General features: G+C 40.9%; 1 protein-coding gene across 3 annotated transcripts in view; it reads right to left on the bottom strand.

Moving 5' to 3' along the window:
• SPECC1L (sperm antigen with calponin homology and coiled-coil domains 1 like) overlaps positions 1 to 14,471 on the bottom strand; it is a 123,141-nt gene that overhangs the window by 27,253 nt on the left and 81,417 nt on the right. For all 3 annotated transcript variants that reach the window (XM_048221343.2, XM_026487834.4, XM_057305730.1), the window contains 3 exons: positions 11,114 to 11,197; positions 8,656 to 8,812; positions 5,113 to 5,215 (listed from right to left, as the gene is read on the bottom strand). In XM_048221343.2, the coding sequence (XP_048077300.1) occupies positions 5,113 to 5,215; positions 8,656 to 8,812; positions 11,114 to 11,197 (344 nt within the window). The remainder of the gene's footprint in view (positions 1 to 5,112; positions 5,216 to 8,655; positions 8,813 to 11,113; positions 11,198 to 14,471) is intronic.

Raw genomic sequence — 14,471 nt, 5'->3', positions numbered from 1 at the left:
ACAACACCCAATGCCATCAAAGAAAATAATAATTTAAAAATCTATTAAATACATAAGACATGCTAGAAAATGTGCATGGCTGCCTCAGTTACTCCTCCATTTTACGGAAGAGAAAAGTGAGGCTCAAAGAAGCTAAGTAATTTGCATGAGGTCACACAGTAGGGGAGAGCTGACACTCAAGTCCATGGCCTTAATTACTACTCTATGTGTGATTCTCAGTGTGATCTAGGCATCAGTACCTGTACAAATGCAGATCCCAGGGTCTCACTTTATACCTCTAGAATCACAAATCTTTAGGTATGGTTCTCAGGAATCTGCATTTTCCCCACAATCTTCACAGTTTTTTTTTTACACACAGGGTTGAGAACCCCAGTTCTAAAAATGGACCTCTAATGTATTCCATTACATTCAATACATAGCTCAGTCAGCTTTGACATGTGCCGAGCCTTACACCAGACACTAGAATGGCAAAAACGAGCTCACAAGTCTAGAAAGGAAAACAGACATGCAAACTGACAACTTCAGTACCCCTGTGATACACCCTGTGGAGTTTGGGAACACATGGAAAATGAACTAGAGATGCAAAGACCCCCAAAGAATATGCCCTGAAATACAGCAAACACTGTCCTGAAGTCAAGGAAGAACTTGGCTCCGTCGTTTCTGTGAGGAGGGAGTGGAACGTGTAAAGGATAAACTCCTGCAGGGCTGAAGCAGGGGCACAAACTATTTTGCAAGGTTGCTGTTTTCTAAACTGAAGGAGCAGACAGTCCCCAGATGGAAGGAGTGGAGTGAGAGGATGGGGAGGCATTTGGGACCAAGGTGAGACTGGGGAGTTCACCAGAATGAAGAGTCAAAAAGGCTATCAAGGACCAGATTGATCACAAGGGGTCTTGTTCTCCATACTGAGGTTAGCACGGCAAAGAGGAAGTAGCTTCCAGATCACAATTTCAAACCAGTCTGGCAGCAGAGTAGAAGATGGACATGAGGATGAGGAAAATTACTTATGTCCATGCAAAAACTTATACACAGTGTTCACTGCAGCATAAATGTAATAGCCAAAACAACCAAAATGTCCATCAACAGATGAATGGAAAACATGTGGTATAGCCAAACAATGGAATATTATTTGGTCATAAAAAGGAATAAAGTACTGACAACACAAGCTACAACATGGATGAACCCTGAAAACATGATTCTAAATGAAAGAAGCCAGTCACAAAGGTCCCCATACTGTGTAATTCCATTTATATGAAATGTCCAGGATAGACAAATACATGGCAATAGAAAGTATATTAGTGCTTGCCTAAAGAGCAAGTAAGGACTGACTGCTAATGGTTACAGGATTTTTCTGGATTGATGAGAATATTCTAAAATTGAAGGGGCACCTGGGTGGCTCAGTTGGTTAAGCCTCTGCCTTTGGCTCAGGTCCTGATCCTAGGGTCCTGGGATCCAGCCCCACATGCGGCTCCCTGCTCAGCTGGGAGCCTGCTTCTTTCTCCCTCTGGCCCCTGCTCACGCTCTATTTCTCTCCCAAATAAATAAATAAAATCTTAAAAAAAAAAAAAAACTGACTGTGGTTAGTTTTACGAAACTCCGTGAATTTACCAAAAGCCACTAAAATGTATATCTTGGGTAAATTGTATCTTATGTGAATATTTCGATTAAAAAAACCATAATGAAAAAAAATCAAGTGGTTGTGCAATATTGATTCATGCTTGAGATTTCAGTCTTAGATCAAACTTGTAGCCATCAGCATTGATCCTCTTGACATTCATCAAAGCTGAGAGTATCTGTTTTATGCCTGCTTTTAGATCTGCAGTATTGAAATGTTTTATGCTGGAGCTTCCTGTCTGGCTTCTTTCACTTAGCATATTATTTTCAAAGTTCATTCATGTTGTAGCATGCATCAAACCTTCCAATCCATGAACTTGGTATGTCTTGCCATTTATTTAGATTTTCTTTAATTTCTTTCAGCAATGTTTTATAGTTTTCAGTGTACAAGCCTTGTCCTCCACTTGGTTAAATTTATTTCTAAGTACTTTATTTTTTTTTTAAGTACTTTATTCTTTTGATGCTACTGTAAATAGAAGTATTGTCTTAACTTCATTTGCAGCTTTTATTACTAGTATATAGAAATACAAGTGATGGGGCACCTGGGCTCAGTTAGTTAAGTGTCCAACTCTTGATTTCAGCTCAGATCATGATTTCAGTTCAGGTCATGATCTCAGGGTTGTGAGATCTAGCCCCGCATTGGACTCTGTGCTGGGCATAGAGCCCGCTTAGGATTCTCTCTTTCTCGGAATGCCTAGGTGGCTTAGTTGGTTGAGCATCTGCCTTTGGCTTGGGTCATGGTCCCAGGATCCTGGGATCTAGCCCCGCATCAGGCTCCCTGCTCAGCGGGGAGTCTGCTTCTCCCTCTCCCTCTGCCCCTCCTCCTGCTTGCTCTCTCTCAAGTAAATAAAATCTGAAAAAAATAAATAAATAAAAAAGGATTCTCTCTGTCCCCCCCATGTCACTCTCTCTTTAAAAAAAAAAAAAAGAAAGAAAGAAATGCAAGTGATTTTAGTACACTGACCTTGCACCCTGCAATTTAGCTGAATGTTTATTAGCTCTAACAGTTTGCATGTTAACTCTTTAAGGTTTTCTAGATATAAATCACGTCATCTGCAAACAGAAATGATTTTACTTATTCCTTTTCAATAACTTTTCTTTCTTTCTCTTGCTCAACTGCTCTAGCTAGAACTTTCAGGAGAATACTGAATAGAAGTGGTAAGGGTGGACATCCCTTCTTGTTCCTGATCTTGAGGGAAAGCTTCCAAAGTCTTTCACCATGAAGTACGCTGTCAACTGCAGGTTTTTCACAGATGCCCTTCAACAGACTGAGAAAGTTCCCTTCTATTCCTAATTTGCTCATTTTTTTTAATCATAAATGGGTTTTTAATTTTGCCAAATATTCTTTCTGTGCCTACCGACAAGATTATCTTGGGGTTCCCCCCCCTTTATTCTATTGAGATGTATATTATACTGATCAATTATCATATATTGAACTAATCTTGTATTTCTGGGATAAATCCCACTTGGTCATGGTGTATGATTCTTTTTATTTACTCCTGGATTGTTTGCCAGTATTTTGTCGAGAATTTTTGCATAAGGAATATTGACTCATAGTTTTCTTTTGACATTTTTTTTCTGGCTTGGTTATCAGGGTAATATTGGCCTTACAGAATGAGTCAGAAAGTGGTCTCTTTTTTATTTTTGGAATAGTCTGAGAAAGGCTGGCGTTAATTCTTCTAAGCATTTGGCAGAATTCACCAATGAAGCTATCTGGTCCTAGGCTTTTCCTTATTAGAAGTGTTTTGATTATTAATTCAATCTCTTTTGTTGTTATAGATCTATTCAGATTTTCTTTCTTCTTGAGTCTTTTTTTTTTAAAGATTTTATTTATTTATTTGAGGGGGGGAGGAGCAGAGGGAGAAGGAGAAGGACAAGCAGACTCCGCACTGAGCATGGAGCCTGACACAGGGCTTGATCCCAGGACCCTGAGATCATGACCTGAGCTGAAACCAAGAGTCATGAAACCAAGACACTCAACCGACTGAGCCACCCAGGTGCCCCCTTCTAGAGCAATTTTTGATAGTGGATTTCCAAGAATTTGTCCTTTTACATCTACATTATCCAATATGTCAGTATACGGCTAGTCATAGTATTTCCTTTTAAGTATTCCTATTATTTATTATTATTATTACTATTTACTAAGTAAATAAGTATTCCTTATTTCTGTGAGGTCACTAGGAATGTCCCCTCTTTTATTCCTGATTTTCAGTCTGCTCTCTTTTTTCCTTTGTTCATCTAGCTAAAGGTTTGTCAATTTGTAGATCTTTTCAGAGAACCAGCTTTTGGTTTCATTAATCTTTTCTACTGTTTTGCACGCTCTAATCTTTATTTCTTTCCTTCTGATTGCTTTGGTTTACTTTACTCTTCTTTTTCTACTTTCTTAAAGAGAAAGGTCAGGTTACTGATTTGAGATTTTTCTTTTTAAAGGTAGGTGTTTATGGCTATAAACTTCTCTCAGAGAGCTGCTCTCAACACCTATAAGTTTCAGTACGTTGTGTTTCACTTTCACTCTCCTTATTTTCTAATTCCCCTTGTGATTTATTCTTTGGCCCACTGGTTATTTAGAATTTAACTGTGTTTAATTTCCACTTAGTTGTGAATTTTTCCTTCTGTTATACATTTCTAATTTCATTCCAGAAAAGATACTCAATATAATCTCAATCTTTGTTCAAATTTACTGAGAAATTTTATGACCCAACATATACCCTATCTTGTAATGTTCTATGTGCACCTGAGAAGAATCTTTGATTCTGCTGTGGTTGGGTAGGTCCAGTTATATATATATATATATATATATATATGTTATGTATATGCGTATATATATATGTATACACACACACAAACACATATATACATACATACATATATACACACCTACATATAGTATCTAGTATCAAGTTCAAGTCTTATATGTCCTTGCTGATTTTCTATTTACTTATATCTCGATCATTTACTTTTATTTTTATTTATTTTTTAAAAATTTTTAAAAGATTTTATTTATTTGACAGAGAGACAGAGAACACAAGCAGGGGGAGTGGGAGAGGAAGAAGCAGGCTCCCAGTGGAGGAGCCTGATGCGGGGCTCTACTTTTATTTTTTTTGCTAAGTAATTTTTTATTGCAGTAAAATACACATAAAATATATAACATAAAATTTATAATTTTAACCATTAATGAAAATATTAATTTAAAGCAAAATAAATATATTTTTACTCTTAGTCCAGATGAGACCTCAATGAAGGCAGTTAACAGGACTTAATGAAGAAAGTGTTAGAACAGCTGAATAAAAGTGCTGCAAAAATCAGCCACTCTGGAAGGTAAAAACCGATGCTGTCCAAGTGACACCCAGCCGAGTTTGGGATAGACTTTGTGCTGAATGTGCTCTTAAAATTCAGCACGGGATTCCCCATCTTAATGTGAGATATGTAGCAAGCTCTGACACTCCAGCACCTGGTGTGGCCACTGCTCATGTGGGACAGAGGAATCACATCATTGATTACCTGGTAGCCTTCTGTTTTCTTCTGACACCACTTCAGCAAGGCATTCCTCTTTGAACCTCCATATTCTCTTGCCAATGCTGACAGAGGGTCCTTCCTTTCTTCCCTAAGTGAGAACAAGGAACCCAAAGTTAAAATATTTTTTATTTGAGCTCCATTATAAACCAGAAATCCCAGCAAGAAGAGAACAGTGTCCGCTGCGTTTTCGAATAGGATAATTGCACACACTAAGACATCTATTGGCAAAATGTATCGTTTCACTCATTTGATTTTACTTCTCAGTTTTTACAGGGCCCTCACAGACCCACCAGTGTTGGGGGTTTCTGCTGTCTGAAGGGAGGAACTCTATTATCCACACGGAAACTGGCAAAGATTCAGTACAGTGTGCATTCACAATTAATGGAATGCACTCCAGAACACTCAGAAGGGGGAAAAAATAACTGGCAGCATCTGAAAGCTGTCACGGCTGCCTTTCACCCAATATCTTACCCTTCTGTAATCTTTATGCTTTAGTTTTATTTTACTCATTTTTGTTTCCAACCTTTTATGTCCTCAATCATTTCCTCTTTCTTAAAAACAAATCACTTACTGTAAATACAAAGGGCAAGATTATGCAAGGTGAAGGATTATAAGGCATGGTTCCTACCTTCAAGGTGCTTACAACTGGGGGAAGCAGATAACACAACGGATGGCAACAAACATCCATAAAATATCTCAAATGTGTTTACGGCTACGTTATACTGCTCTTTATTGACTCTACCTAATTAGAATTTTATCTTGTGCAGAAAAATGGGATTTTTCTGTAAATTTACTCACTTGTTCAAAACCTCCTTATACACCACTTTGCCAGGTAGTGTGCAAGTGCTGGGCAATGAGTAGTGAACAACGCAGGGTCCCTGCTCCATCGAGGAACTTCAGAGTTTACTATAACATAGGTATGCCACAGAAGAAGAAAGAAAAGAAAAGAAAAGAAAAGAAAAGAAAAGAAAAGAAAAGAAAAGAGAAGAGAAGAGAAGAGAAGAGAAGAGGAAAGGAAAGGAGGAAGGGAGGAAGGGAGGAAGGGAGGAAGGGAGGAAGGGAGGAAGGAAGGAAGGAAGGAAGGAAGGAAGGAAGGAAGGAAGGAAGGAAAAGAGAGAGAGAGGGAGGGAGGGAGACAGAGGAGAGATGAGAGGAGAGGAAAGGAAACGAAACGAAAGGAAATGAAAGGAAAGGAAGAAAGAAAAAAATCCAACAATGGCTATTTATAACTCATTTCTTAAAAATATAGGTAGGGTAGTTTTGGGCACTGTCAATTTCCTTGGAGGCAGAACAAATATCCTGCTCTAGAGGAGGCAATGAATCAAAAAAAGATTTTGGGATCACTCTGGTGTTGACACAAGGGAGGCATACAACCCTACTTATCCTGGACCAAATCTTTCCTTTTAGTAACTACTTTAGGACTCCCTGGAGTGAGAGTACATCTAAAATAACCTGCTCCCTCACAAGTGGTATACCCTTGAAAGCCTGGTCTAGTTTTTAGTGATTACTTTATAAATAAAGCAGAGATTCTACCCCACACCCCGTAAACTTAGTCCAATAAGTGTCCTAAAGGTTATTATGTTACAAGTGGCTTAGTATTCTTCAGTGTATTGATTCTGTCTGTATTCACCCTTCAAGATATGTTAGGAAGTAAAAGAGTATACATTTTAGAATGGAAGCTTTAACAACTGAGAGGTGCACTGAAGCAGGACCGGTTTGATTTATCTTAGAACCGGAAGTAAAATACAAAACTTTCCAACAAGCTGTGAAATTTGCTGCCTTAAAGAAATATACATTTACGCTTGCATGCCAGCCCACCAGACTCCTGCTCTGGTTTAAAAAGTTCAAAGAAGTGTGTTATGATACTACCGAACACAGGAAAAGAGAATGAAGATAAAGTTAAGATATGTGAATGAACACAAAAAAGCCAAAAAATAAAAAAATAAATAAATTAACCTCCATCATGCTCAAAATAAAACAACTATAATCAACGTGAAAAGTTTATTCTGGTTCACACCAGGTCTGTTTGTTTCTAGAAACAGCTTAAAAAGTATCAAAGAAGAGCAATTCTATGGACTACAATGGGAAGCTGCAAAAAAAGATCCTTCCAGAGCTGGAGGGTCATCTCTCATAACTTGTTCATTGTAAGAGGAGGACACTTCCCAGGAGCGCCTTGTTGAAAATGACAGCTTCTGAGTAGGGAAGCCAGGAAGAGTGGGTGGGGTACCTTTCCCACAGGCACACTGCAGGTAGCCTACTACCCAGGATGGAGACAAGCATGGACAGTGCTCTCCCTGCATCAGCCTGGCCAGAGCGAGAGCTACCCTCACCACTGCACCCCTACTTGGTCTGATGGCACACTGTTTATGGGACCACTATTCTAAGAGGCAGGGCCCCTAACTAGAGGCAGGGCTTTAAATGCAAGGATATAATTTGAGTTTGAGAGGCCAACTATTCCATTTTATCCTCAAACCTATAAGTCAATATAAAGCTAAAGTTCTGTCCCTCCTTCAATTCTTCTCAATACACCTCGACACTTTTCCTCATCCCTATAGACAATGTATGCTTCACATTTCTGACATCTGTTTTTATTCTGTAAATGATAACTACTTCTTAGTCCCAAATGGCTTCTGACATAAGAGGAATATGAATAAAATACAGTACTCCATTTTCAGGTATTGCTTATCAGGTATCAATGTGGCATCATGTTCTCAGCTTCCATCTAAAATAATCAGAGTCCCCTTTGGTAGCCCTCCTTCTTTCATTCCTTTTCTAGAAATCTGTTGCCAAGAATCAATCATCTTTTCCTTTGAAAAGCCTCCTGAGTCCAAACCTCCCTTCACCATTTCCACTGCTATCATTCTGATCCGGGCTTGGTATCTTTGTCCCGGAAACATCATAATGTCATTTTAGTCGTGTTCCCCCACTTTTGTCCACAACAGAAGAATCCTCGAATCACCTTCTTACATTGATTTACTTACCCCACTTTATAGCTACCGACCACAGCCAAGTGATTCAATTGGACTATAAAGAGGTTCCATGCCTAGCCACACCCTACTGTCAATCTCTTCTTCCACGGTCCCTGGATGTGGTAGGTCTACACCTTCCTCTGGCCTTCTGTACCCATCCTCTGTGCATGTGCAGTACCATCTACCCACAGCTCCCCCAACCCGCAGTTACTCACCCTTCCGTACACTGGCTCATGTCACTGACCTTGCCAACAATGCCAGTCTACTCTCCCCACCCAGACGCCAACCCTCTCAGAAGCCTTCCCTAACCCTCCACCCGTGCCCAGTATTCCAATTCCACAACGCTTACTTTTGGGAAAAGGAACCGTCTCTTTCACGTTGCCTTGCTTTTTATTATACCATCTTACCCAAGTCTGGGCCCAGAAGAGATGAGAAAACACTTAATAAGACACAAAGAAAAACACCAGTGCTCGACTGCCATGCTTTTACAACCTGATCACCAATCTCCAAAGGCCAGGAGAGGCACGCATGAAATGCATCAGCGTTAACTGTTCTCTACCTTATCCGACTTCGGGTAGTGGGGGTGACGGATGCCGTGGGAGAGGAGGACAGGGAAAGCTGTGGAGACGTGGTTCCCATAGCCATGAGAGAGGCTGGCGATGCTCCCTCAGGTGCAGAGATGTCTCGTTTCATCTCTTCACTACTTCGTCGAGACACTGATTGTGAGAAATAGTCATTATGTGTTTCATATAAATGCAGAAAAACATTTATAAAACACTTTTAAGTTGAGTTATTTTTTTCAGCAGGTTCCAGAAAGAGCAAAAATTTCCATTTAGGAGGAAAAACTAACATTTTCTTTAGCTGGTAACTTGAAAGGATTTATTTCTTTCACTAAGAAAACCATAAAAAAGGTACAGCAGATGAGATATGCACTGAACCCCATATTCCCTGAAGGTGGGAGTGTGTCTTATCCATCCCCACTAACACTCACAGAACCTACCTAGCACATAGTGAGTATTCCAGAAATGTTTGTTTAATCACAAATACAATGAAAACCAAAGGCTAATTAAAGCAATACCTGGCAACTACTCGTTCTTAACTAAAATAAACACAACCCTGCTCAACTTAGCCAAGATACCATTAAAAGGAAAGAAAGGAAAGATACTTCATTACAGGGCCACACTTAATTCTGGGTCAGGCCATGTTTCCTAAAACATAAACCAGTGAGACAAACAGAAAACCAAAAGGTGTCAAGTCAACTACTGAGAGACAGAGCAATCAGGAAAGTTCTATTTTGAAAGGCTAGCACAGTAAGACATCACACCTTGTCAGAACTACAGAAACTTCTGAGAAACGCTAAGTGCTTCAGCTGTTGGTAACAAAGCCACAACAAAAGCCACTTTCTAGCAAGGAGGCGCTGACTAGGCACAGATGCTCATGGCCCTGGACTAAGTGTGGGGAGAGGGGAGATATGGGCCAAAAGTCCTGGTCTCGGACACACACGCTCTCACATCAGAAGATGCTGGATGTGCAGGTGCCCCGAGCTGGCTGTAATCAATGCTGTACATCAGTAATTCTTCCCCGATGACTGAAATGGCCCCCCCCACTTTTATTGACTAAAATGTTCTTGGAGATTTTAGGATAGCCACAAGCAGAACATAATTCTGCATTAGTAAAGTGATGTCTGTAAAGATCCAGAGGAGAGAGATGCTTTCTCCTATTACATTAGAATGATGTATTTATACATATTTCTGACATAATTTTATAATTATTCTTGTTTTTTCTTCCAATGCCAGATCTTCGTATACCTTAAATCAACAGTTTAAGTGATGTGCTACAAAGCTGGCTGAGAACACCTTTCATCATTTTATATAAAATAGAGGAAACTGAGAAAGAATCAGAAGGACTCTGTGAGAAGAAAAGGCTCTGAGATGGTAATTTTGGCTGGACTTCCCACTACCATAAAGACCTGGCTATGACGTCTAAAAACTGTACTAACTTAAATCCCCATACAAGTGTAAGGTTAACTGTATGCGGCAGTGTTATAGGAATTCTCCTTACCTGGTCTAATTTCTAGTTCAGTTATAAAGGGTAAATAAGGGCCACAAAGGGAAAAGAATGTGAGCAACTGATAAACTGGAGGGAGCCCTAGGAGACAAGGGAAGCCTGTCAAATTCATCATTGTAGGATGGCTTTATCATACTGGAAAAATCTGGCTTCCGGAGAATTTCTGGTGTGCTCTGAAATAACAGTCACAACATACCTTGCGATGGATATCCTAATCTTTCACAGCTATACTAACTTTGTATCAAGCTATATTTTTGGCACAACATCTAACCCACTCCAGGCCCTTCATAAATATTTATTAAATAAATGGAATGATCGAGCTTTGAGAGTTTATTTTTTTTTTTCAAGATTTTGTTTATTTATTTGAGAGAGAGGGGGAAAGCACAAGCAGGGGGAGCTGCAGAGGGAGAGGGAGAAGCAATCTCTTCATGAGCAGGGAGCCCAACATGGGGCTTGATCCCAGGACCTTGGGATCATGACCTGAGCCAAAGGCAGATGTTTACCAACTAAGCCGCCCAGGTGCCCCTGTTTTATTTTAAAATCACAGTCATGAAATGTGATTTGTATAGAATCTGGAAGATACAACAGGAGAAATTCAGAGTGAAAAATAATCAACTCAAGGGGCACCTGGGTGGCTCAGTCAGTTAAGCGTCTGACTCTTGATTTCAGCTCAGCTCATGATCTCAGGGTACTGAGACTGAGCCCCACTTCAGGCTTCTCGCTCGGTGGGTAGTCTGCTTGAGTTTCTCTCTCTCTGACCCTCTCCACCCCCTGCTCATGCATTCTCTCTCTAAAATAAAAATAAATAAATCTTAAAAAAAAAAGAAAGAAAAATAATCAACTCAAGAGCCAAAGAGGCAAGAAAAGTTAAACAAGTCTAAAGAGAAAGCATTTAGTACCATTACTACAACTTCCTTTTCTAAAGGAAATTCCAGATAAAAAGTCATCACCTGAGATGGTCTTGGCACTTTCCATGGCAGGAACTCTGGGCAGAGAGGCGGGTCGGCTGGTTGAAGATGTTCTTAAAAGATGCTCTGCATAAAATGGGAAGGGTCAAAATAAAGACATCAGACACCAAACTTTGAAGTCACAAAGGTAGCAGGAAGGTGAGCTCGCCCCTTCTTCTCCCCCAACCCCCCGCACCCCGCCCCCAGGCTCATCCTTCTTTCTCAGCCCAGGGCACTCTAATAATTCCCCGAGGAGCCCACATCTACAAAAGAGCTTCTGTAGACAAGGAATGCGGGAAAACATTTCACTCAATGTTTGATTTCTAGGGATAAGATTTGACACAGATGAATGCTTCTAAATCACCCACTGCTACTTACCTCTTTGACGCAATTCAACCAAAATTCAAATATCCCCTATGTCGGTCTAGAAGTACACACTAAATCAAAGCCTCGTCCTTATGTTCCTACCAAATAGTGAGGAAGCCATACATGTACACAACCAGAGACAATGAGGATTGGACAATTACAATAAGAATGATGAAGTATCATCAAACCACAGAGTGAGAAGCCATTCACTTTCATTTCAGGCAGCAGGGAGGTCTTCAATGACATTAAGCTGGGCTTTACTAGTAGAGAAGAGAAGTGGGAACAGTATGTTGGCCAGAAACAACGAGAACAAAGGTATAAGGATATTCGAATTACAAAACAGTGTGGCCTCAACACAGGGCATATGGAAATCAGACCAGCAGGAAAAGAGGCTTTGAAGGGAAGATGAGGCTGATCATGACCAACAAGAGCCTTCGTTACCTGGTATGTGGACTTGAGTCTGAGAGCAACAAGGAAGCACCAGACATTTCTAAGAGTGTGGGAAGGATGCAGACAGGTACTGCCTATACTGTCCAGCTTGCAGCCACGCTCTCTTCCACCCCTCCCTTGCTCTCTACACACGAGCTGCCTTGGCAGTTTCTGGAGTTCCTCAAACATTGGCACAAGCTGCTCCCCCACCTCCTGTTCTCCTCCTCCATTCCTGCGGCAGCCTGGCTACCTTCATCATCCTTCGGGTCCAGCTTCAACATCACTTCCTCAGGACCTGTCCTCCCCCACCCCCCTGCAATGGCAGCCCCAAACAGACCAGCACACTTCCTCCCTCAGGCTACAAGCCTGACAAGGCTGTCATCAGGCCAGGACAACAAGCACCAGGACAGACAGACTAGATGTGTTCTGCCTGGTTGCCATGTGCTAAAGATGTGTGATTAGCATGAGGGAAAACACCACCTCTTAAACTCACTGAAGACTATTGGCTTCACTGTCCAAGAATGGCCCCACAGCAAACATATTTTAACAGATCATTCACCACTTCCTTTTAAGAACTGCCAGTTAAAAAAATAGTTCCTCTCAGAATATCATGATGTCAAAAGTAATGGCATATGACACCTTTCAAGGATAGTGCACCTATTATTGCAAAATCTATTTTCTAAGTGTGTGAAGAACATTTGGTTGTAACTGCATACAACTTTGGGAAGGATGAACTTACTTTCTTAACGAAGACAGGACTTACACAGACTAGAGTCACTACATCTTTCCAAACCTGAACAAACATCACCTCTATGTGAAGAGCCCACAAGCAAGCGCCCATCAGAATTCTGAACCCTGTCCGCAGTTGGCATTCATCCTGACAGGAAGAGCATATTATGCACAAAGTCTGACAGACAAAACAAACTTAGTAGAACACGGAAATAGTAGGAAACAGAAATCAACATTTTAAATTTAATCAAAATTTCCATTTTACAATTATGCAACTAGTCGTTTCCCTAAAATCTTAATCTCCCAAAGAACACAGCAAATGAAGAAAGTGAAAACAAAGCTTGTACAGACAAATGAATCCAACCAAGGAGCATGTAGGCTAAGTCAATAAGCCCTTGTCATTCCCTAACAGGGAAAGTGTTACTAAATTACCTTCCTTCTTTCTCTTTCACAGTGCACACTATAGGCACACGACTGAAACAAAGTTCATGAAATCTGCTGATTCCTTGGCTCAACCCCGGGTACGTCTTTCCTTACTGTAGGTTTAAGGATCTGTCTCTATTCGGCAGGTGGTCCCTGACCACAAACCAATACTTGCTTTTTGAAAATGTACAAAATTGTACTGAGGGCCTCAATAAGATTATTCTTTTCAAAATTATTTGTGATCAGCTTCAACGGGCACAACACAGTCTGCTGCCATTCCATGAAGTGTTTTCACTGTGAGATTCGAGCTCACTCAGAGGCACTTGTCTCAGTGCGAGCACGTCCATTTACTACTGCTGTCAGCCTCTGGAGTCCGTCTGCATGTCAAACTGTCCGTTTATCGCTCTTCAGCAAATAAGATTAGTGTAGTACAGTCGAATGTGGCAGCACGAGAGATTATATTTTACAGTAATAGTCTATTCTATTGCTATATGGAGTTGGTCTTGTCTTTAATCCATTTGTTAAACAAAAATCATTTGGGTGTCTACTACTCCTAGGTACTGAGCTTGGTGAGAAGGTCAGAGACAGGAAGAAAGGAGGCAAGAAGTTTACTCTTACAGAACTCAGAATCTAGAGCAGAAGCCAGACATTAAAAAAAAAAAAAAAATCATTACAAGTGAAGGATGCTAGGAAAGAACAAGTATGTGGAGGCTCTGGGAACACAACAGGGGATGTGACCTGCTCTTGAGGGGAGGTCCGGAAAAGCCTCCTCAGGAAATGACATCTCAGTTCAGATGAGAAGGGTAATTAATAGCTTTTACACAGGCAAAGGAGAGGTTGGAGGGGAGACAGCATTCCCAGCTGAGTGCTCGGCACACACCAGAACAACTCCAGGGCAGCGATGTTCAGAGGACGGGGGAAAAGAGGAGCAGATGAGGTGGCAAAGGCAGGCTGGGAGGGTCAGAACAGGCAAGAGAAAGCATGCAGGCAAAACAGGCCAAATTAAGGAGTTTGGACTGTACCTTGCTGGCAATGGGGAGCCAATGAAGGCACTTAACTGACTGAGCCACCCAGGCACCCCAAGATGTGAGCATTTTTAAATGACAGTGGAAGGGAGTCAAAAGACAGGGTAAAGCCGAAGATGTGGGAGAAGGGGCTAACAACATCTGTGACAGCCCAAGGGGATGAGATCCAGGGCTCAGGGGAAGGGAAAAACCTACACAGAGATGTTCTATTCACGTCCAATGACAGGCAGCGATAACAGGAGCATACTAGGTCTGCTACTTAATTCTCTTATTCTAGAAATCACAGAAATAAACAGGTACAGGCAGTTGTCCCTTTCTTGTTTCCCAAAACAAATTTACAGGCAAAACAGTGAGTTTTAAAATAGGAGCCTAAATAGCCAACTTTTGTT

Source organism: Ursus arctos, unplaced genomic scaffold (assembly GCF_023065955.2).
Source record: "Ursus arctos isolate Adak ecotype North America unplaced genomic scaffold, UrsArc2.0 scaffold_34, whole genome shotgun sequence".
Taxonomy (NCBI): domain Eukaryota; kingdom Metazoa; phylum Chordata; class Mammalia; order Carnivora; family Ursidae; genus Ursus; species Ursus arctos.
This window is presented reverse-complemented; position numbering and strand designations above follow the sequence as displayed.